This window comes from Pristiophorus japonicus, chromosome 12 (genome assembly GCF_044704955.1).
Source record: "Pristiophorus japonicus isolate sPriJap1 chromosome 12, sPriJap1.hap1, whole genome shotgun sequence".
NCBI classification, from domain to species: domain Eukaryota; kingdom Metazoa; phylum Chordata; class Chondrichthyes; family Pristiophoridae; genus Pristiophorus; species Pristiophorus japonicus.
In genome coordinates, this window is record NC_091988.1 from 16,243,791 (window position 1) to 16,268,762 (window position 24,972).

A 24,972-nucleotide genomic window follows, 5' to 3' on the forward strand; every position below is an offset into this window, starting at 1 on the left:
TTCCCGCGGGCAAGCGACAGAAAAAGAGAAAAAAGATGCGCACTTACCTGTTGCTCCCGCGCCCGTTGGAACTTCCGAGCCTGAGGCCTCTGGTGATTGCGCGTCACAGCGGTGCACGTGGGCACGTGGGCACGTGCGCAGGCCGGGAGCTGAGACAGTAGCCAGTCAGGTGAAGTATAGATTCTCATTCATGGTAATAGGAGTTTCGTAAGTCCGGAACTCCTATTACTACAAATGAGAAACTCCCCCGCCCCCGCCCAAACACCCAAAACACAATAAAAAATAGAAAATAAACTACTTATTTAACATTCATTTAAATTAAAGTTCTTTTAAAAAGTCGGGAAAATATTTTTTTTTATAAAAACATTTTTTTAATTAAGCCTTAAAATAAACTTACCGTAATGGGGAGGGTTTTTAAAAATAAAATGTGTTTTTATAACTTTATTTTTAAATGTTTGTGTATTTTTAAACACTTGCAACTGTAAAAGTAGGCTATGTACCTGTTTTTTCAGGCACAAGATTTTAAAGGACATTTGTTGGGCAAGATATGAGTAAATATCGGAAATCTTGCCCTGCAAGTGTCCTCACTCTCGATCTGCGGATGATCTGTCAAGCCAGAAACTTGACAGATCGGAAAAGCCGGTTTTCAGCGCATGAGCATTGCGTGCTGAAAACTAGCTTTTCCGATGCCTTCCCGGGTCCGTAAAAACTTCGGACGGACCCGGGACGTCGGAATTTCAGGGCCATTATAATTAGGTGGCTCCATTAAAATACCACAGATCTATACACTGAAACTTCTTACGGGTTTCGTATCCGATATCGCAGCCCCTCCCCCAGGCTCTGAACGCACCTCGTAGTTATTATCAGGGGCCATTAAGGCTAAATCAGTTATACCAGGTTGCAATAGCCTCTGAATGACAATTACAGTAGGACCTTCTCGTGTTTTGGGATTTTGTTGTTATTGCCATGTTTCCATCAAAATAATTTGGAAAAATAGTTTCAACGTAGGGGCTTTAAAGCGAAGTGTATTCACAAAAGTTTAGATAAAAGCACCTAGAAAAAGATGGTTAATATGCTAACATAAACTGTTTTCCGTAAAGACTGGAAACAATAAGCAATTACTTCACTTATCAATACACACCTCACAATCTCTGGGCCCAGATGGCACTGAATAGAGAGTGTTAAGAAACAGAGGTAGAGACACAAGCTGTCAGGTCCAGCAAAAACTGCAAAATCAGTCAGGGTTTTAAAACAGAAAACTGCAAGGGGAAGTGTTGGCTAGGTTCAAAGGGACAATGTAAGATGTTAGCGAGGAATGATTTTGTTTAAGTTAAGTAAGACAACCCCATCATCATAGACAGCCCATCGAAATCGAGGAAGACTTGCTTCCACTCTAAAAGTAAGTTCTTAGGTGACTGAACAGTCCAATATGGGAATTATAGTCTCTGTCACAGGTGGATCAGACAGTCGTTGAAGGAAGGGGTGGGTGGGACAGGTTTGCCGCATGCTCCTTCTGCTGTCTGCGCTTGATTTCTGCATGCTCTCGGCAACGAGACTCAAGGTGCTCAGCGCTCTCCCGGATGCACTTCCTCCACTTTGGCCAGGGACTCCCAGGTGTCAGTGGGGATTTTGCATTTTATCAAGGAGGCTTTGAGGGTGTCCTTGAAACATTTTCTCTGCCCACCTGGGGCTCGCTTGCCATGTAGGAGTTCCAAGTAGAGCGCTGATGTGGGGAACCTCAGCATGTTCATTATTTCTACTATTACACAAAGACAAGCCGTACTAATGAATTAAATTAACCTGGTCTTAACTCTTGCTCTGTATGTTTACTCACTCTGAAATAAAACAACTTAATAATCATATCTGGCTATATCTCAATAAATGTTTCATCACTCTATCTTCGATGAAATTGAAGACGTACACATGAAAAAGACACGAATATCTAGCTCACATCATAAGGGAATACTATTGTTATACCCCTGAGTTATGGTGTCATATAGTTAGATAGTTGGAAGTGCAAGCACATCCCTAAATGTAAGATGCTCAGACTGATATGGTAGTGACAAGAATCACTGTATCTGAAAGATAATCTAAGGCCACACCCTAAAATTGTAATATCCCTAACTCATAAACTAAAAGTGGCATATAATGAGCCTGAAATTCCAAAGTCCCCGGGCCCGTACGAAGTTTCTACGGACCCGGGAAGGCATCGGAAAAGCCGGTTTTCAGCACGCAATGCGCATGCGCTAAAAATCGGCTTTTCCGATCTGTCAAGCTGACAGATCGTAGCCAGATCGGGAGCAAGGACATTTGTATACGGGCAAATTTGCGATATTTACGCAAATATATGTCCTCAAAAATCTTGCGCCTGAAAAAGCAGGTGCATAGCCTACTTTTACAGGCGCAAGTGTTTAAAAACGCACAAAAACATATAAAAATAAAGTTATGAAAACATATTTTATTGTTAAAAACCCTCCCCACAACGGTAAGTTTATTTTAAGGCATAACTAAAAAAACTTTTTTTTTTAAATCGGGAAAATATCTTTTTTTATAAGACATTAATAACTTTAATTTAAATGAATCTTAAATATGTAGTTTATATTTTCTATTTTTTAATAGTGTTTTGGGGGGGGTTTCTCATTCATAGTAATAGGAGTTTCGGACTTACAAAATTCCTATTACTACGAATAAGAATATACTATACCTGATTGGCTGCCCAGAGCCATGTGACTCCAACTCCAGGCCTGCGCACGTCCCAACATGCACGCGCTGCGATGTGCAGCAAGAGGAGGCCTGTGCATCGAAAAGGTGAGTGGACACAGCACCTTCAGGTAGGTGTATATTTTTTCTCTAAAATCTAGTCGAATGCCCGCGGGAAGGAGAAAGCGGAATTTCTGGGCCATTGTTTTCTCTGACTTTTTTTCTCCCATCCTTCTGTCCTTGCTAACTACCTAGACTGACTAAGAAATGAAATTCAACATGGGGAAATATTTCATATATAGGGCCCAAGTTTCCACAAGAAAAAAAACGGATGCCCCTCCGAGCTGGGCGCCCGTTTTTCGCGCCTAAAACGGCGCCTAAAAAAATCCTCGGTATTCTCCACCTACCTGTAGGTCCTCTGGCCCTCGGTGCAGCCAGCACGAGCTGTGGCGGGGGCAGAGCCAGGTCCCGGCGCTGAAAACAGTGCCGGGACCTCTGCACATGCGCGCTACAGTGGGCACGCAAGTGCAGTAGCTCCAGGCGCCGAACTGTGTGGGAGGGGCCCGAAGCACGCAGCCCCTAGCCCTGGCTGAATGGCCTCACTGGGGCTGAGTGAATGAGGATCCTCCCACGGCCAGCTCCTGCCCCCCCCGACCAGACCCCGAGACCCGCTCCCCCCCCCCACCCCGACCCGACACCCACTGCCCCCCCACCTGCCCCGACCCGACACCCGCTCCTTTCCCCCCCCGCCCGCCCCGACCCGAGACCCACTCCCCCCCCCGACTGACTCGACCCGACCCGCGCTCCTGTTCCCCGACCCGACTCGCTCTCCCCCCCCTCTCCCCCCCCTCCTTTCCCCACCCCCTGCTCTCTCTCCCCCCCCGCTCTCTCTCCCCCCCCGCTCTCTCTCTCCCTCCCCTCTCTCTCTCCCTCCCCCCCTCCCTCTCTCCCTCCCTCTCTCTCTCCCTCCCTCTCTCTCTCCCTCCCTCCCTCCCTCTCTCCCTCCCTCCCTCTCCCTCTCTCTCCCTCCCTCTCCCGCTCAGCGGCACGAACGGCTGCAGAATTCTCCCTGGCTGAAGCACTTTCACACAGGTAGGAAGATGGTTTATTTAATCTTTTCTTGGCTTATAAATGTTTATTCAGGTTGGATTTATTTGTATAATATTTGTAGAAGTATAAATAAGGATTTATTGTCGAATTTAATGAGTTCCCTTCTCCCCCCCTCCCCCCCCCCTCGTTCTGGACGCCTAATTTGTAACCTGCGCCTGATTTTTTAATGTGTAGAACAGTTCTACAAAAATCTTCACTGGCTCCATTGTACTTTAGTTTGGAGTACGTTTTCACTGTGGAAACTTTCAAATCAGGCGTCAGTGGCCGGACACGCCCCCTTTTGAAGAAAAAAATTCTGTTCTAAACTAGAACTGTTCTACCTGACTAGAACTGCAGAAAAAAAAATGTGGAGAATTGCGATTTCTAAAATAGTCCGTTCTCCACCAGTTGCTCCTAAAAATCAGGCGCAAATCATGTGGAAACTTTAGCCCATAATATTTCCTTTATTGTGGGGACGATTTCTTCTGTGTGCTAGATGTAGTGAAATTCTTTGATCTTTGTAAGATGGTTTACAGTTTTTCTAGACCTACCCACATCGGGGGACATCAGAAGATACAATATGTATCTTGGTACTCTTATGGTAAGGAATGTCAATAAGTTCAGTGCACTTTGTGTACTTTGCCAAATATGGAAGTGTACTCTTGTAGTTGATACTCTTGATTTTTGATCCTATATTTACCTCACTTCCTGAGGTATTTGTATGTGAATTGTGTAAAAGTTTGAGGATCACAATGTAATGGTATTCAGAGGAACTAATTGTACCTGTCAAGTAAAGCCAAATATCTGAGATCAAATTCAAGACAGATCATAGTTTTATTCAGTTAATGGAATGCCTATTATTGTTTTTTTTTAATTTGAGGGTTAACCATTTTTGTCTTTTCTCCCCACTCATTATTCCCTCTGGACTATTTGCTAATTGTAGCTCAGAGGACAGCTAACTTTTCCAGGGTTCTGTCAATTCTTCCCTAAACCCACAACTTGGAAGGCTGTCATTTGCTGGCTGTACGATTTCTGTTCTATCATATTTATGATTCAACAGGGAATGCTTGCTGCCAATACAGGAAGAAATTGAATGGCCTCTTCCCAATCGTGCCTTTTATTTCTCATGAACCGCCTGGTTGCAAGTTTAATGGGACACTGGGGGTGGTGATATGGAAGCAGGTTGCTTGCTTGCATTCTTGGCTGCAAATGGCAGGAGTGAGATGCATGCTTGGGCAGCAAACATCTTCCTGCTCCATGCTGAGCCAAGAGTCTGACAGGCAAATCATACACAAGAGAATTTGACCAAAACAACCATAGATTAGTTTGCAATTTATGTAGAATTTGGATGGTAATAAAACATAATTTTACAATAATTATATAGAATGCTCACTGTTGCTAACTGTAGAATAGCTATACTTAACAAATGATAGATCCATCCTTTGTGTGGATGGTGTTTGTAGGTTCTTTGTACTATGGATGGAGACTATGAAATATTCCTGGTCTTATCAATTTGAAAAAGAAGCCAAAATTAATTAAATTTAAAGATTGGAGACAAAGTCTGAATAGTAATAAAGCCATAGCAGGACGATTCTTTTGGAAAATCATACAAGTTTCTCAACTTAATAAAGTGGACATTACAACAAGCCAAATCTTCCTGGAAAAGTAACAGCAAGTTCACGACACACACCATTATTAATGTGCAAATCGGCCAGCAATTTCAAGAAGTGATACGCCGTGAGTTGAGAATCTCCATAACTTTCTGGTCGATTTACGTCACTCTGCCTTTTACCTCACACAGACAGCATCTTGCCCTCAACTGCCCTGTTATTTTTAAGAACTTGCTGGATTTGCACATTAATTGCCTATGAAACTCGCCATAGAAAGATAGGGCTCACACAAATTATGTTCGAGCTGAATGCTGAAGGAAAAGGCTAACAGTGCATGCTGAGAGATGCGTCATTCCAGCAAAACATGGGCCAATATGTGAGCAAAGCATCTCCTAAATTAACACCTTATTAGCACTCAAGGTAACAATATCGGACCATTTTTACATCTCAGTGATAAACACTCATTGCGTTGTAAATTGAAATGATGCTCAAACATTGGGTACTGTGAATATAGAGTGATTCAAACTAACTTCCATCTTATCTGGAGACAAGATAACAGCAGACAATTTGGAATAAAGTAAGTTACTGTGCTTTAGCTGTAATACATATAAAATATAAATGACTATTTTATTAGGTTTTGTTGTTTGCTCTTTCAGAGGTCAGTATTTATCTGATTAATTGCAAAAACTGAAGACTCATCTATGTTGTTAATGCATTTAAGCATAAGTTTGCAATTTAATCAAAAAAGCCACTAAATAGATTACATTGCCTGAAATCTGACTAGCATTATAGTTAACACATCTGTGTCTGTGATTTTTAAATTGAATTATTATTGATCTAATTTACTTGCCATCAACACAAGACGGTCTGGCTCTGGTTGTCCCAGCTACTTTTCCCGGCAGACAGGAACACTTTACAGTCTGTGATCGTTCTTCAATTCGATTCTTGTTACAGCATCTGTGTGCTGCTATTACTTCACATGTACCTCCATCTAAAAGGGAAGAAAAATAAATTACATTTTCTGCCAATTGTAAAAAATAACAATGTTGTTTTCCACAATTTAGAAAAAGACATTACTTAACCCAGTGTAATAAAGACAAAAGGGATGACCTAATAGAGAAACTGGTCAAATTGCAACTTGATTTTTTTTTAAATTGGAATGGTTTAAATACGTTTGTAGCATTCATACTAATTCTAACACCATTGCCAACAGCCTCCGATTCAGAAATAAGGCATGTCAAAATCTGAAGCATTGAAAGTAGAAAGGAAATAGTTTCACCAAAGAAGTTACAGTAATCATGTTGTACCACCGTGTTTGTCTTTTATTTCTATGAAATGCACATAGACAGTTCCTATGTATTTTTATATTTTACAAAACTGACCTTTACTGTTAGGCAGAAAGGTTTGCATAGAATTTGCAGTGAAGGGGAATCTTGAGTATATTCCATAGTAAACTACGATGCTTAACACATCAACATATTAATCAACTGATGATTCTGAACATAAAGAAAAGCTCTGTGATTTATTGCATTACATACAGTTTGATAACTTCTCTTTAGTGCTGACAATCTTTATCTTTCAGCTGAATTTCCTACATTCCATTTTGTTTAAATGCCATTATACGTATAGCTTTCAAGATGTTACAAAGTTATTCATTGTGTAATGAGATTCATGTCCCATACAAAACAACATCATTTAAAAAAAATTTCAAACATATTCCTGATGTGTTTCAGGAATATAACCCTGCACATTATTGTTGATAATATCAATGTGCAAACAGTTAACACATTCAAATTATACCCCTCTGCCTGCTATTTATCAGGTAAACACTTCTGCTACAATAGTGGACAGAGGACAGTCATATAAAGGCATTAATCTTTGGTATGCTCATACTGCAGTCATTTCTAGGCTCAAAACAGATAGGTGATTAAGAGTTTGATGCATATCACTGTTGGAGATCTGGAGATTGCAGAGAGAGTGGGATTGCATGTGAACATTATTGTAGTTATTTCTCATTTAAATATTACACTAATTCTTACTTCCCTTGTGAAGTATGTTTCCCTTCATTATAAACATCATTAACAATTCCAGGGAGACTGTACGTGATGTGAATTTACAGGATTTTGAATTAATTGAGATATAAATCTGAAATTACATGACGCAAAATTCTTGTAGCACATCATTACTTCTAAACTCAAGGACCATATAAAAGACCACAGTTTGCTTAAGCTAGCAAGTCAAATTATTTTCATGCTATCTGCTTAGATTAATTTCTTTGGCACCTCAGCAGGACATACTCACATAAATGCATGGTAGCAATGGAACCTTTACAACTGACTTTAACAGGCTTTTTGATGAACAAAATAAATGGTTTCAATATTGACATAATTTCAGCCACCAGCTCAGAACTATGAGCAACGGTCTGATAGATTGTGGTTAATGCATCAATTAGCAATTATAATTTCTTCAGTAGTTTAAACTAGACCAATATGACGATAATCAATTTATCTTTTTTCATTGATGCAGAATGAATAGCTATAAAATATTAGTAGTGTGCAAAAGTTTTCAAATCATTAATTTTTAAACAAAACTCTTATTTTACTGCCATGATTAACTATTTAATGTAAGAAAGGATAAAGACAAAAAATGCTGGAAATACTCAACAAGTCAAGCAGCATACGTGGAGAGAGAAACAAGAGTTAACGTTTCAGGTCGATGACCTTCCATCAGAACTGGAAAAAGTTAGACATATAACAGGTTTTAAGCAAGAACAGAGGCAGGGAAAGAGGGGAGGGGAGGAAAGAACAAAAGGGAAGGTCTGTGATAGGGTGGAAGGCAGGAGAGATTAAATGACAAAAGGGATGATGGTGCAAGGCAAAGGGACAGTGATGGGATAACTAAAGAAACAAAAGATGGATCTAGAGGAGATGTAAATGGTAATAACTAAATCATTACTAATAGCTACTGTCTAAAAAAATGGGAGCAGTGGTTATGGTCTGAAATTGCTAAATTCATTGTCGAGTCTGGAAGGCTGTAAAGTGCCTAATCAAAAGTTGAGGTGTTGTTCCTTGAGCTTCCATTGAGCTTCATCAGAACAGTGTAGAAGGCTGAGAAGAGAGAGGTCAGAATGGGAGTGGGGCAGAGAATTAAAATGACAGGTGACTGGAAGCTCGGGGTCACGCTTACGGACTGAATGGAGGTGTTCCACAAAGCGATCTCCCAATCTGGGTTTGATCTCCCCAATGTAGAGACGACCACATCGTGAGCAGCGAATACAGTATACTAAATTGAAAGCAGTACAAGTAAATCACTGCTTCACCTGGAAGGAGTGTTTGGGGATGTGGACAGTGGGAAGGGAAGAGGTAAAAGGACTGGTGTTGCATCTCCTGCGCTTGCACAGGAAGGTGCTGTGGGAAGGGAAGGAGGTGTTGGGGGTGATTGAGGAGTGTCACGGAGGGAATGTTCCCTTCAGAATGCTGAAAGGGGAGGGGAGGGGGAGATGTGTTTGGTGGTGGCATCCTGCTGGAGGTGGCAGAAATGGCAGAGAATGAGTTATTGAATGTGGAGGCCTGTGGGGAGGAAGCTGAGGACAAGGGGAACCTTAGTGTGATTTTGGGAGGTGGAGGAAGGGGGAGTAGCAGAAGATTGGGAAAATTTGATAGACACGGTCTAGGGCCCTGTCAACCACATTGGAGGGGAACCCTTGGTTGAGGAAAAATGAAGACATATCGGAAGCACTGGTATGGAAGGTGGTATCGTCAGAACAGATATGGTAGAGATGGAGAAACTGGGAGAATGGAATTATAGTCCTTACAAGAAGCGGGGTGGGATGATGTGTGTTCAAAGTAGCTATGGGAGTCCGTGGTCTTATAGTAAATATTGGTCAACAGCCTATCCCCAGAAATGGAGATAGAGAAGTCGAGGAAGGGAAGGGAGGAGTCAGAGATGGAAAGGTGAGGGAAGGGTGGAAATTAAAAGCAAAATTGATGACATTTTAGATGTAATATAAGCAGGAAATGTGATGCATTTGTTTTTTGGAGAATAATACTAACTAAAAAGATTCCATGTTTCTGCTTGAAAGACTGAAAGGTTTAGCTAATCTCACTCAATTTGGTCTGTCAAATATACAGCCAAGTTCAGTTTCAATGGCACTTCCTCAAAATTCTGTCAAACAGATTTCACAAAGGTCACCATTCACACTCTATGGATCTAATCGACCAGATGAAAATGAAATATTATACTGTGACAACTTTATGAATTATGTTTCTTTTTAACCTTAATGCCAACTATTTTGTCCAAAAGAAGGTACAAGAGTTTTCATATAGTATTGAAAGACTAGAGAACACCCCAAGTATTAATGAATAACTTGTTACTTTGAATGCAGTTCACTCAGTGCAAATGAATACAAAGAGAAAGGGCAAATTAAGAAGCGTTAAATTATGCGAAGGCCTGGATAGTGCGAAGAGAAGTCTCTTTTTTTAGGGTCAACCAGGTATCTGACATTACAGGTATCATTACCATGTTTAAGAATCTCCAAACTAAAGTACTGAAAAATCTACAACTATAGAATTTGTGTTTGTCTCATACAGAGTACACACTCTCTCCTTAGGAACACATACCTAAATCTAGAAAGCTTAGTGTGCAGAGATATGATTGGAGTTTGGCCAGCTTAAACTGAGCAGCCTACAGTATAAAGCTTTCAAATGCTTGGCTAACCAAGGACTATGGCTTGCAGGGTTATCTGGGCTGACTGGGAAGAATTCCAGCCTCTTGTGTCAGGTTAATTCTTCAAGTTTCATTAGTGAACTAGATTGGCCTGTCGATCATGAACAATGCCCTGGACGACTGCAGACCTTATTTTCAGATGTTAGATTACTCAAGGATCATTCGTTTCAAACTTCCATCACCAGATAGGTCATTTTGGAGCCATTTTCACTCCAAAGAATTTGCACTTATCTCCACACCAAGAAGGATATTTACCAGTAAGTCACGAAAGAGGTGTGCAGAAGTAAAACTACTGAAGAAAATCTAACAATTGTCTGGACATATGGGCCCAAATTTTGTTCGGGTCTTTTGGGATGTTGGTGGGGCAGGACTTCTAGCCACCAGCATGGAGTCAGCTGATTTGTATAAAGCGTAATGAACAAGAGGCATAAATCCTTTATAAAATGGCTGCAAATTACTTGGGACGATTGGGGAGGGGGGTGGGGGACAAGGAAATTTGGGGAGGTGTACCTGGTCATGAGGACAAGTCTTAGCTATGATGTGTTATATAATTGAGAAGCTCACTATCAAGGATCACAGACGAAAAATAACCACTTGTAGCAGGTGCCTGGCAATTATTTAATCATACCCCAGTCAGGAGTCAATGGAGAGGAGGGTTGCACTGAAGTTAGTGATAAAATAAATAAAAAAATAAGTACAAAATGAGGATTAAAACACAAGTGAAAAACTAATCCACACATATAATTGAAAGTGTGCTGAATACATAATACACTTAATTAACTGTAAATAATTCTTTATGTAGGAAGACAAAAAATAATCCAGGATTCCTGGAGCATTGTACACCTCTTTTTCAGTCATCCCTGTTCAGCAGATGGGGAAAGAGATTTTGTCAATAGCAGTGAAGGTCCCTGAAGACACTGGGAGTGGGAGAACATATGCATTTATAGCAACTTTACAACCAAAATTGGAAAATAGGTAGGTTTGATAAATTAGTTAAACTTCTGTATTTTTCTGTATTTGAGATTTTTCAGATTTATCACTTTTTAGAATTTATTTAAGTCCTCCTTTATTGTTGTTCTGCTGAAGTCGATCTGTAATGGATCTTAAAGGGTGGGCATAGGCATCCTGAGGGTTACTTGTCCTTGCACATTCACTTACATTGAGAAATACATACTTGTGCCTGGCTAAGATGGGGATTGTGCAACATGTCATCCTGGCATGCTTTAAGGTAACTACGCAAATATGTGGCATCATTAGCTACCCTAAATTAATCAGGGCCGATTTTGAGTTGAAATGCAAATCGGCTGGGTGGAAGGCAAAGTGATTGTATTGCTCGCCCGATAACACCAGCAGAGCCCTGAACCACTTTCATGGTTTGGCCTCATTTGAATTGGATCGGCAAGCTGACAGGAGCTTACCAAACAGAGCGGGGAGGAGGAAATCCAGCTGCTCCTTTATGGAGTTGAGCTGGAAGGTGAGGAGGAAGCAATCCTGGGGAAGACCTCCGCTCAATAGCTGGCAGTGGTGGAATGATTTTTGTGGAGCCAGGAGAAGCATTCATTCATCTGTGGCTTTCTGCCCTGTTTTCAGAGCGGCTTGTAACGGTACCTTGAAGGACCACTGGAAGGCCACTGCATGTCGAGTACCATTGGGCAGAGTGTGCATGGTATGCACTCTATCCATTGCCACCTGCAAAGTATGTGCAGACCTGCAACCTGATTTAAATATTTAAATGAGATTCCCGCCTGTTTGAGATGGGAATGCTGGCAGCCCATTTCAAGGCCAATGTGTACATTGAGTTGGGTAGGCCTTGACCGTGATTTGAGTGGGAGAGTTAAAAAAATATATATCCTTCTGCCGTCCGGACTGAAAATCGCGAGTGAGATGAAAATTGCTCCCGACATTTCTAATAAGTACAAAGCGACATCCAGAAATTGTTAGAAAAATAATGGAGAATAACGGCCCCCGCCATTATCGTTTGCATAAAATCCAGCAAATAGTGCTGAAGAAGAGATATGCTATGAGTTCCGATGCTCCACAAATTGCTGGACGATTTGCGTTGCTCTGCCATTAGCTTCAACATAAGCGAAAAAATTACATCCTTGAGCGTCTCCATTGAAATGAATTGCAGGTCATGAAATTGCTGGATTTGCCCTGTAAATGCAAATTCATCTTACTGCTGCCATTTGGGGTTGGTATTTCATGTCATAAGGATTCTGTTAATGCTGTGACTTATGGTCTTGACAATAAAACTTGGAGGCCCGGAATTGGAACAAATTAAGCTGTGTATTTCCCGAGAGTGAATTGTTCCGAGAGGTTTTTGAAACTTTAAAAAAAATCTGTCTTGGCAGTACTTTTGTACCAGTCTTGCCATCCACACTCCTGTTAGTGTTGGAAGGAAATCATTTTTAGGGTGCAAAGCTGTTTTCAGACACTCAGAAATGCAAATATGGTAGATTTATTTCAGAAAATAATTTTGGTATACAATATATGAGTAAGAATGTTTGTACATTTTGCACACCATTCACTCATTCGTAACATCTCAACCATCAATACAACAATTCTCAGACACAACTGGGTTACAATGTCCTCTTCCACTTGTTCATTTTAATTTGTTTCTTACTTTTCCTTTCTATCTCTTTTTTCTCTCTCTTTATTTCTCTTTCTGTAAGTAATTTAACTCAAATTCACCCTATTCAGTTCTCCATCTTTTTCTATCTTTAAATTTCATTGGTTAACGAAATAGGACATTAGACCCGACCATGAGGTCCCAGATGTGACTGTAACAGCGCTGCACCGTTACTAATTCGCATTGTCAGCAATTTGTGGGACACATATAGGACGACCTGAAGGGTGAAGAAAAAAATTAAATTTACGTTGCTCGCCACGAGATGCACCAGTCCAGCAATTTCTGGGTCAATATATAGTTGTAACTAGAGAGGACGTCCTGGAGGGTTCAAGGACAGAATATATTTGGTTAGAGTTAAGAAACAATAGAGATGCCATTACACAACTAGGTGTATTCTATAGGCCAACAACTAGTGGGAAGGATAGAGAGGAGCAAATATGCAGGGAAATTACAGAGAGGTGCAAGAACTATAAGAGCAGTGATAATGGGGGACATCAACTATCCTAATCTAGACTGGGATAGTAATAGGATAAAGAGCAGAGAGGAGCAAGAATTTCTGAAGTGTGTTCTGAAGAACTTTCTTGATCAGTACATTTCCAGCCCAAAGAGGAAGGAGGTATTGCTGGATCTGGTTCGAGGGAATGGGAAAAGACTTATCCTCCAGAACTAGCCGTACCTCTAGCCAAGCTGTTCCAGTACAGCTACAACACTGGCATCTACCCAACAATGTAGAAAACTGCCCAGGTATGTCCTGTCCACAAAAAGCAGGACAAATCCAATCCGGCCAATTACCGCCCCAGTCCACTCTCAATCATCAGCAAAGTGACAGGTCATGTTGTCAACAGTGCTATTAAGCAGAACTTACTCCCTAATAACCTGCTCACCGATGCTCAGTTTGGGTTCTGCCAGGACTACTTGGCTCCAGACCTTATTACAGCCTTGGTCCAAGCTTGGGCAAAAGAGCTGAATTCCAGGTGTGAGGTGAGAGTGATTGCCCTTGAACATCAAGGCAGCATTTGACCGATTGTGGCATCAAGAAGCCCTAGTAAAACTGAAGTCAATGGGAATCGGGGAAACTCTCCACTGGTTGGGGTCATACCTAGCAGAAAGGAAGATGGTTGCAGTTGTTGGAGGTCAATCACCTCATCTCCAGAACACCACTGTCAGAGATCCTCAGGGCAGTGTCTGGGGCCCAACTATCTTCAGCTGCTTCATCAATGACCTTCCCTCCATCACAAGGTCAGAAGTGTGGATGTTTGTTGATGATTGCACAGTTCCATACGCAGCTCCTCAGATAATGAAGCAGTCCATGACCAAATACAGCAAGACGTGGATGACATTCAGGCTTGGGCTGATAAGTGGCCACATAAGTGCCAGGTAATGACAAACGAGAGTCCAACCACCACTTCTTGACAATCCACGACATTACCATCACCGAAACCCCACCATCAACATCCTGGGGGATCACCACTGACCAGAACATTAAGTGGACCAGCCACATAAATATTGTGGCAACAAGATCAGGTCAGCGGCTGGGTATTCTGCGGCGGGTGTCTAAACTCCTGTCTCCTCAAAGTCTTTCCACCATCTACAAGGCACAAGTCAGGAGTCCGATGGAATACTCTCCATTTGCCTGGATGAGTGCTGCGCCAACATCACTCAAAAACCTCGACACCATCCAGAATAAAGCAGCCTGCTTGATTGGTACCCCATCCACCACCTTAAACATTCACTCCCTCCACCACCGGCGCAATGTGGTCTGCAGTGTGTACCATCTACGAGATGCACTGCAGCAATTCATCAAGGTTTCTTTGGTAGCACCTCCCAAACTCACAACCTCTACCACCTCGAAGGACAAGAGCAGCAGATGCATGGGAACACAATCACCTGCAAGTTCCCCATCAAGTCACACACCATCCTGGAACTCCCTCCCTAACAGCACTGTAGGAGTACCTTCACCACATGGACTGCAGTGGTTCAAGGCGGCGGCTCACCACCACCTTCTCAACGGCATTATGGATGGGCAATAAATGCTTGCCTTGCCATCCCAGGAATTAATAAAAAATAAAGGTGGGTCAAATGGAGCAAGTGTCAGTAGGGGCGCATTTAGGGAACAGTGATCATATTAATCATAAGGCTTAGATTAGCTATGGAAAAGGACAGTGAGCAATTAAGAGTAATAATACTTAGTTGGAGGAAGGCCAGTTTCAGTGGGTCGAGAATGGATCCGGCCTAGGTAAATTGGAATCAAAGATTGGCGTACCAAACTGTAATCAAACAATGGGCTGCCTTTAAAGAGATGATTCAGGTACAGTCAAGGTATATTCCCATGAAGGGGAAAGGTAGGACAACCAAAATCAGAGCTCCCTGGATGACAAAAGAGATAGAGAGTAAGATGAAACAGAAAAAGGGAATATATGACAGATATCAGATTGAGAATACAAGTGAGAACCAAGCTGAATATAGAAAGTTCAGAGGGGAAGTGAAAAAGAAATAAGAGGGGCAAAGAAGGAGTATGAGAATAGATTGGCAACTGACATAAAAGGGAAACCGGCATATAAATGGGGAGTAATAGTAGGGCCGGGCCCGATTAAGGACCAAAATGAGACCTACACTTGGAGGCAGAGGGCATGGCTGAGGTACTAAATGAGTACTAAATGAGTACTTTGCATCTGTCTTCACTAAGGAAAAAGATGCTGCCAAAGTCATAATGAAAGAGAAGCTCGTGGAGATACTGGATGAGATAAAAATTGATAAAAAGGAGGTATTAGAAAGGCTGGCTGTATTTAAAGTAGATAAGTCACCAGGACCTGGATGGGATGTATCTTAGGATGCTGAAAGAAGTAAAGGTGGAAATTGTGGAGGTACTGGCCATAATCTTCCAATCCTCCTCAGATATGGGGGTGGTGCCAGAGTACTGGAGAATTGCAAATGTTACACCCTTGTTCAAAAAAGGGTGTCAGGATAAATCCAGCAACTGCAGGCCATTAGTTTAACCTCAGTAGTGCAGAAGCTTACAGAAACATTAATCCAGGACAAATGTGGATTAATTAAGGAAAGCCAGCATGGAGTTGTTAAAGGCTAATCATGTTTAACCAACTTGATTGAGTATTTTGTTGGGGTAACAGAGAGGGTTGTTGAAGGCAATGCGGTTGATGTGGTGTACATGGACTTCCAGAAGACGTTTGATAAAGTGCCACGAAGTTGAAGCCCATGGAATAAAAGGGACAGTGGCAGTTTGGATATAAAATTGGCTAAGTGACAGGAGAGCACGAGTGAACAATTGTTTTTTGGACTGGAGGAAGGTACACAGTGGTGTTCCCTAGGTACTAGGACCTCTGCTTTTCTTGATATATATTGACGACTTGGACTTGGGTGTACAGGGCACAATTTCAAAATTTGCAGATGCCACAAAACTTATACGTATAATGAACAGTGAGGAGGATAGTGATAGACTTCAAGAGGACATAGACAGGCTGGTGGAATGGGCGGGCACGTGGCAGATGAAATTTAATGCAAAAAAGTGCAAAGTGATACAGATTGGTAGAAAGAATGACAAGAGGCAATATAAACTAAAGGGTACAATTCTAAAGTGGGTGCATGAACAGAGAGACCTGGGGGTATATGTGCACAAATCGTTGAAGGTGGCAGGGCTGATTGAGAAAGTGATTAAAGAAGCATGTGGGATCCTGGACTTCATAAATAGAGGCATAGAGTACAAAAGCAAGGAAGTTATAATGAACCATTATAAAACACTGGTCCCACCTCAACTGGAGTATTGTGTCCAATTTTGGGTACAGCACTTTAGGAAGGAGGTGAAGGCCTTAGAGAGGGTGCAGAAAAGATTTACAAGAATCATTCCATGGATGAGGGATTTCAATTACGTGGATAGATTGGTGAAGCTGGGATTGTTCTCCTTAGAGCAGAGAAGTTTGAGAGATTTGCTAGAGGTGTTCAAAATCATGAGGGTCTAGACAAAGTAGATAGAGAGAAACTGATCCCATTGACGGAAGGGCCGAGAACCAGAGGACACAGATTTAAGGTGATTGACAGAAGAACCAAAGATGACATTTTGAAAACTTTTTTACGCAGCAAGTTGTTCGGATCTGCAATGCACTGCCTGAGAGGGTGGTTGAAATAGATTCAATCATGGCTTTCAAAAGGGTATTGGATAAGTACCGGAACTAAAAAAAATTTGCAGAGCTACAGGGAAAGGGCAGGGGGTGGTACTAGCTAAAGCGCTCTTGCATAGAGCCGGAATGGGCTTGATTGGCTTCCTTCTGTGCTGTAACCATTCTATAGGCTAGATATTATATAGTGGCCAATTTGGGGCGATAACTTTTGAATTATCGCAAAAATATCGCCAGGCAAACTTCAGCTTTAGTACTCCAAGAGGGAAGTGGAGCACTAAATCAAGTGCTACCACTTCCCTGAGAACGTTAAAGTGTTCAGTGCAGTGCTTTAGTCACTAGAAGCTCCTTCCCTCACTTATAGGGAAGGGCAAATGATGGGTTGAAACATTCTTATATAGGACCTGCGCAACTTGTATTACAGCCCCAAGGACGCTGAGAGAGTGGAGGGCTGAGGAATCGCGCAGAAATCAGCAGTGAAAAACAATCAGCAGGCACCAGTGCCTTTAAATATCGCTCCCCAAATGGCCAGCAGTGATGACAACGTCGCCAGTAGCTGCCGTTGTTGATGCCCAGCAATGCAGCAGGGGGCGGGAGTGAATATCACATCTGGGGCGGTAACAGGGCGCTGCGCACCGGATGACCTCACGATCTATGGGGCGCAAGAAAGTGAGGCGGTAAGTGTTAGCATGGGAGCAAAACCACCAGGGAAGTTCATGGACCTTGGTGAATTCACCATGCCCAGTCTGTAACCACTCACCCCCTCGTTACCACCCCCCACAGGTGCTAATGGGAGGTGCAAAGCAGCTGAATTTCTCCCCTAGGATTCTAACTGCGTATATCATTGGTTATAACAACCAATAAAAATATAACCATTGGGTACTGACAGGGTAGTCCTGATGATGGCTGTTTTCAACTATTCTCAGTGAAAGAGCTTTAATTGTTGATTGGCGGAATCGAGTGGCTGCCGCGGTGCAGTCCATTGGCCGCCACAAACCAAATTCAGCTCGGGGAATTTCTGGCCTGTCCCCACTTCCGCCCCGCTGCTGCAGACCGCCGCAAGCGCGTCATCAAAGCGCCCACCGCTGCTCTCCTGCAACTCCAGCACACTCCGCCAAACATTTACCTTACAAAAATCATCGATCCACTGCACGGGTCTTCCGATAGCTTTTTCTGTCAATGCACCTGGTTTCTTGTCTGTGAGCCACGGAGAGGGCACAATGCCAAGGCCGCCATGTTTTTATGTTTGCTGGCCGACTTCCCGATCGGCTGGCCGATTATTGTACCCGGGTTCGGTCGGGCCGCCAATAGGCAAGCTTGGCGCCCACTCTTGGGTGCAAGGCCATTGGCACAGCCAAAACCCTCCCTGGTGGCCCAGTGGCTGGACCTGCAGATTTGGCAATTCTCTCCCCTTTAAATGAGGGGAGAGATGTGGTGACGCACACGCGCAGTGACGTCACCGCCACTCCGCCGCTGAGTGACAACGACAGAGACTCGGTCCCGCCTCAACTCCCGCCCCTCACCAGGACTTACCGTCACATGTCCTCCCCCATTATGACCGACTTCCGGTCCAATGCGAAAAAAAGTTCAAAGTGTAGAATATCGATTGGAAGGCTGCCTCATCGCATCCGATGGTGAAATCAGGTTAAAAAAAAAAAATCGCTGATGTGCCAGCTTTCTGGTGGGCCTGAATTTCGGCCCCACAGTGTTCCAGTAAAACCCAAGGTGAACACTGAATGGGTTTATTCCAAAGTAACTCAGTCAAAAGGCATGCTGCCATGAACTGAGCACATTGAAACTTCTTTCAGTAAAAGTTAAAATAACACTTTTGACGAGTTTTGGCCAAATGATTTGAAAGAAAGCAACTTAATACAAATAAAAAAAATGAGCTACCTTAAAAAAAATATTCTGGGAGAAACTTCTATATTGGCTTCCACACCTCCATATTTATTTGTTACTTCAAGTTTTTCACACTGGAATAAACAATTAAATATCACCAAATCGTTGATTTAACTCGCAAAATACAACCTTTCTTTTCAGCAGATCTTTTGTGTATGTGGAGGCTGAGTTCCTGAGATGAGATATTATAGCACTCTCTCCAAATGTTCCCAAAACTCCTCCTTCTCCACCCACTTAGCCTTCTGGTGTGATGGCGACGTTGAACCTCATTTGACATTGAGAAGTCATGTAGGGTTTGAAATCATTTTATTTTCTTAAAATTAATCTTTGGTCACTTTCCCTGCAGAAATTTATTTCAAAAGAGTGTTTTATGTCATTTTGATTCAGCAGTATATATTCTAATCCATTTCAGTCACTCAGGATAGCAGATTATTTTAAATATTTTGGCAATAACTATTGTGGGGCCTTATGCTGGCATATATTTTTAACTGCTAATTATACTGCATCGTGAGTCATTGAATCTTCTCACGATATAGTCAGAGACAAGAAATGTTATAGATTTAAGTACAAAAGATGAATTTAGTATGTGTTTTGGAGGGGTATAATTTAAACTTTTTAAGATTTGTACTTGAATTATATTGGCCTTTTAGCAGTTCCATTGTGGTTGCTTTATTCTGAAGAATTAGTGCCTTTCAAAAAGATTGTTTATGATAACTAGGACACACAATGTCATGAAAGTCAGAATGAACTCGAATATAATAGAGTGCAGTTTTCACAAAGTGCACAGAACCATAAAAAGCAGCAAAATTATCGGATGATGTTTCAAAATTATTGTGTTGATCATTAGCATATTTGATTTTCACCTAAATTCAGTGGCTAATTTGTAGCCATAATGTTATGTTGTGATAATTGTTAAGGAGTTAGGTTGTTTTCAACAATATCTTATTGGCACAACACTTGTACAGTGTTGTCTGTATATTTATGGACTTCTAATTCTAAATACTTGTAGGGATGGGACAGGTGAGCCAAATGAGCTTTATCCGTTCCATGTCTCTTATGAATAGAAAAGGTCACTGACATAGGTCAGATACAGCAGTGGCCCTAGAATAACGTGTGTTAAGGTCTAATTTGGTGTTAGCTCAAGGAGAACCTCATGCATTTGTTGAGATAGCTGCAGGGGCAGCATTCGTCTTGCTGGGGCCTTGTACAAAGGTTCAGTTTGGGTCCCCTCGATTTTACTAGACAATGACACTAAATGCGACTAATATCTGTTGCAATTATTAAAAGCAAAATCTGTGCGGACCCACTCCCCCATAAGCCAAACGAGTTCCAACATTCTGAAGGACATCAAGAAGTCACGGCTATTGGCATTCCAATGGCAGAGCTACATTCTGAGGCACCAACTAAAGGTGTTCGCTGGTTGGCTCCAGGCTCGATTCCACCACCTTCCTGCGGCTTGCTCAGGCGGAATACGGCTGTACACAACTCGGTGATGTGCTCCACCCGGCGAGCTGCAATCCCCAGCTCCAGTCCATCACCAAAACTGCCTACAAACACCTCAGAAATCGTGCCCTGATCCATTCTGATCTCAGCGATACACTGAAATTGTCACCTGTGTGTCGGTCATCTTGCACTCGATCTCCGGGCCAGCATTTCCTATTTCACTGAATATACATTCAAAATCATTCACAACTGGGCAGCTCAAGTCTTGTCAGAAATGAACATTTTACCTGCATGTCACCCCAGGTGAGGTTCCTTGAGTGTGACATGCTCCTGTGCTCAGCTGTTCCCTTTCCAAACCCTCTTGCTTTGCTAGACCTTTTGCTACCTTCAAAAGCCCCCTCTAAATAGAATTTGTTGGCTCTGCTCTTTTCACCTCCACTGATCCTTCTCCTACTTCTTTGGTAGGAGGCAGGCGCAGGCAGCAGAAAGAGCGTGCGGCAAACCTGTCCCACCCACCCTTAACCTCAACGACTGTCTGTCCCACCTGTGACAGGGACTGTGGTTCTCATATTAGACTGTTCAGCCACCTAAGGACTCATTTCAAGAGTGGAAGCAAGTCTTCCTCGACTCCGAGGGACTGCCTATGATGATGACTTCTTTGGTGTCAGATCCAACTGCTTCATCTCAAACACGAAGCTCCTTATAACCTATTGTAACATTGGACACAGTGCAAGTTGCTTTTGTCGCTGCTGAAAGTGATGCATAGGCCCCCCCTGATGTGGGATTCCAAACTAAAATTCTGTCCTCCAAAATTTTCCTCATGCCTCTGTCTTGCTCCCAGACATTCTTACCTCTATTTTGCTAAATATGATATGGCCATTCCATATTTGAACATCATTCTCTTGTTGCTTCTTAATTCTAAGTGCACTGTAAATCATAGAAACATAGAAACATAGAAAATAGGTGCAGGAGTCGGCCCTTCGGGCCTGCACCACCATTCAATAAGATCATGGCTGATCATTCACCTCAGTACCCCTTTCCTGCTTTCTCTCCATACCCCTTGACCCCCTTAGCCATAAGGGCCATATCTAACTCCCTCTTGAATATATCCAATGAACTGGCATCAACTCTCTGCGGCAGGGAATTCCACAGGTTAACAACTCTCTGCATCTTGCTGCATTCCCAGTGTGTTGAAATGAAGATACATCCAATTTTTCCCTACCCAAAAGCATAATTTACCAGGATCTGAACTTTTCCTCCTCTAATCAAAACCTTTAAAACCGAAAGCTTGGCAGCACCATAGCTTCTTGAACGGTCTCGCATGAACCATAAACATTTCTTTTTCATTCAAATAATGATTCATAATTCACTGGGTACAGATCCCACTGTGTCATTTCTCAATACTGTATTTTGCCAGTAACTGCAAACTAGAAAAGCACACTCTTCATTCTCATTCAATATGTGTTAAAGATTCTGACCCTGTGGTCTGTGTGAATGATTAAATTCTATCATTTCAACCACTGGACGGTATATTGTGTAAATCCGACAACAGTTCATTTGTTATAGGATCCTTCACTTATGAAGTTACAGAAATTCTTTCATGTAGGATAAAGTGTCTCTGTAGACTGCTGAATAAAACTTTAATAATCAAGAAGCGGTAAAAGTAACTCTTTTACGGATACATTGTCTAAATTTATCTTAATTCAGAAAAAATGGCCTGAAATAAGATCTGGGTTTTTTTGAGTAACAAGGGAAATCGATATTGCAAATTTAAAAAGTGTTTCTGAAGTAGAAAACCAGTCAAAGAACCTGCAACCTGAACTGCAGCTTTGCTGTTGTGTTCACATCAATGGGAATGGTGTTAAGTGCACGTCAATACAACAATGACAGTTCAACTTGAGTGTCAGATCCGGACCAATGCCTGAGTGTTCAAAGGCCAAGTGGCGTGAGACCCCAGCAAGAGGTAGCAGTTTGGTAGAAAAAAATCAAAGAGCAAGTTACTATTTAAATGGCGAAAGATTGCAAAGTGCCGCAGTACAGCAGGACCTGGGGGGTACTTGTGCACGAAACACAAAAGGATTGTATGTAGGAACAGCAAGTGATCAGGAAGGCCAATGGTATCTTGGCCTTTATTGCAAAGGGGATGGAGTATAAAAGCAGAAAAGTCCTACTAGCGCTATATAAGGTATTGGTGAAGCCACACCTGGAATACTGCGGCAGTTTTGGTTTCCATATTTACGAAAGGATATACTTGATTTGGAGGCAGTTCAGAGAAGGTTCACTAGGTTGATTCCGGGGACGAGGGGGTTGACTTATGAGAAAAGGCTGAGTAGGTTGAGCCTCTACTCACTGGAATTCAGAAGAATGAGAGGCGATCTTGTCGAAACGTATAAGATTATGAGGGGACTTGACAAGGTGGATGCAGGGAGGATATTTCCACTGATGGGGGAGACTAGAACTAGAGGGAATGATCTTAGAATAAGGGGCCACCCATTTAAAACAGAAGTGAAGAGGAATTTCTTCTCTCAGTGGGTTGTAAATCTGTGGAATTCGCTGCCTCAGAGAGCTGTGGAAGCTGGGACATTGAATAAATTTAAGACAGAAATAGACAGTTTCTTGAACGATAAGGGAATAAGAGGTTATGGGGAGCGGGCGGGGAAGTGGAGCTGAGTCGATGATCAGATCAGCCATGATCTTATTGAATGGCGGAGCAGGCTCGAGGGGCCGTATGGCCTACTCCTGTTCCTATTTCCTCCGTTCTTATGTTCTTATTAACTCCTGCCAGTGTGAAGCCACATTTTAAAAGTGTCTAGGCGTAGACCATCTGGGGACTATTCAAACATTATATGCAATGTTTTTAAGACTATAAGAGGATGGATGGGGATAGGTTCTACTGCATTGTGAGCATTAACATGTCTCACCTCAAGTGATATTGCAGCAATGAGTGCGACATTCCTGGTGTGGGTGCTAGAGTCATCTCCATTCATTGAATATATAAATAGGCGACACAGATTGCGAGATTGTGAGAGCATTAACCCTATCCTTTGGGAACTAAGATGGAACTTTTCCTATCCAGCCCTTCAAACTGTCAGAGGTACTTTCAAACTTCACCGTGTCCCATGGAACATAGATGTCCTTTTCACTAGATTCTCGCCAGGATCCCTGCCTGGATTGAGGTCCCATGCTTTTTTAAATTCATTCACAGGATGCAGGCGTCACTGGCAAGACCAGCATTTATTGCCCATCCCAATTGCCCTCGAGAAGGCGGTGGTGAACCTCCTTCTTGAACTGCTGCAGTCCATGTGATGAAGGTACTCGCATAATGCTGTTCGGGAGGGAACGCCATTTTTGAGCCCATGATGAAGGAACAGCAATATATTTCCATGTCGGGATGGTGTGTAACTTGGAGGGGAACTTGGAGTTGGTGATGTTCCCATGCGCCTGCTGCTCTTGTTCTTCTAGGTAGTAGTGGTCGCGGGTTTGGGAGGTGCTGTCAAAGAAGCTTTGTCGGGTTGTTGCAGTGTATCTTGTCCATGCTACACAGTGCAGCCACTGTGTGCCAGTGATGGAGGGAATGAATGTTTAAGGTGGTGGATGGAGTGCCAATCAAGCGGGCTGCTTTGTCCTAGATAGTGTTGAATGTCTTGAGTCTTGTTGGAGCTGCACTCATGCAAGCCAGTGGAGAGTATTTCATTACATTCCTGACGTGCCTTGTCAGTGGAGAAAAGGCTTTGGGGTGTTATGGTGGTGAGTCATTCTGACCTGCTCTTGTAGCCACAGCGTTTATGTGGCTGGTTCAGTTAAGTTTCTGGTGAATGGTGACCCCCCCAGGATGTTGATGGTGGAGGATTCGATGATGGTAATATCACTGAATGTCAAGGGGAGGTGGTTAGGCACTCTCTTTTTGGTGACAGTGATTGTCTGGCACTTGTGTGGTGTGAATTTACTTGGCACTTATTAGCCCAAGCCTGAATATTGTCCAGATCTGTTGCATGTGGGCATGGACTGCTTTATTATCTGAGTCATCGCAAATGGAACTGAACACTGTGCAATCATCAGCGAACATCCCCACTTCTGACATTATGATGGAGGGAGGGAAGATAATTGATGAACCAGCTGAAGATGGTTGACCCTAGGACACTGCCCTGAGGAACTCCTGCAGTGATGTTCTAGGGCTGAGATGATTGGCCTCCAACAACCACAACCTTCTGTTTTTGTGCCAGGTATGACTCCAGCTAGTGGAGAGTTTTCCCCCGATTCCCATTGACTTCAATTTTACTAGGGCTCCTTGATGTCACATTTGGTCAAATGCTGTCTTGATGCCAAAGGCATTCACTTTCACCTCACCTCTAGAATTCAGCTCTTTTGTCCATGTTTGAATCAAGGCTGTATTGAGGTCTGGAACTGAGTGGTAGTGGTGGAATCCAAACTGAGCATTGGTGAGGTTAGTGTTGAGTTAGTGCCACTTGATAGCATTGTCGACGACCCCTTCCATCACTTTGCTGATGATTGAGAGTAGGCTGATGGGGCAGTAATTGACCAGATTGGATTTGTCCTGCTTTTTGTAGACAGATAGATGTCAGTGTTGTAGCTGGACTGAATCAGCTTAGCTAGAGGCACGACTATTTCTAGAACATGTCTTCAGCACTACAGCCGGGTTGTTGTTGTCGGGTCCTATAGCCTTTGCTGTATCCAGTCTGCTCAGCCGTTTCTTGATAGCACGTGGAGTGAATTGAATTGGCTGAAG

At 42.6% G+C, this 24,972-nt stretch overlaps 1 protein-coding gene across 1 annotated transcript in view; it reads right to left on the reverse strand.

The window, feature by feature from the left end:
- The window catches only part of LOC139277706 (chemokine-like protein TAFA-1), a 168,090-nt gene that overhangs the window by 130,114 nt on the left and 13,004 nt on the right, over positions 1–24,972 (reverse strand). The window contains exon 2 of the mRNA XM_070896536.1: positions 6,250–6,420. Within this exon, the coding sequence (XP_070752637.1) occupies positions 6,250–6,420 (171 nt within the window). The remainder of the gene's footprint in view (positions 1–6,249; positions 6,421–24,972) is intronic.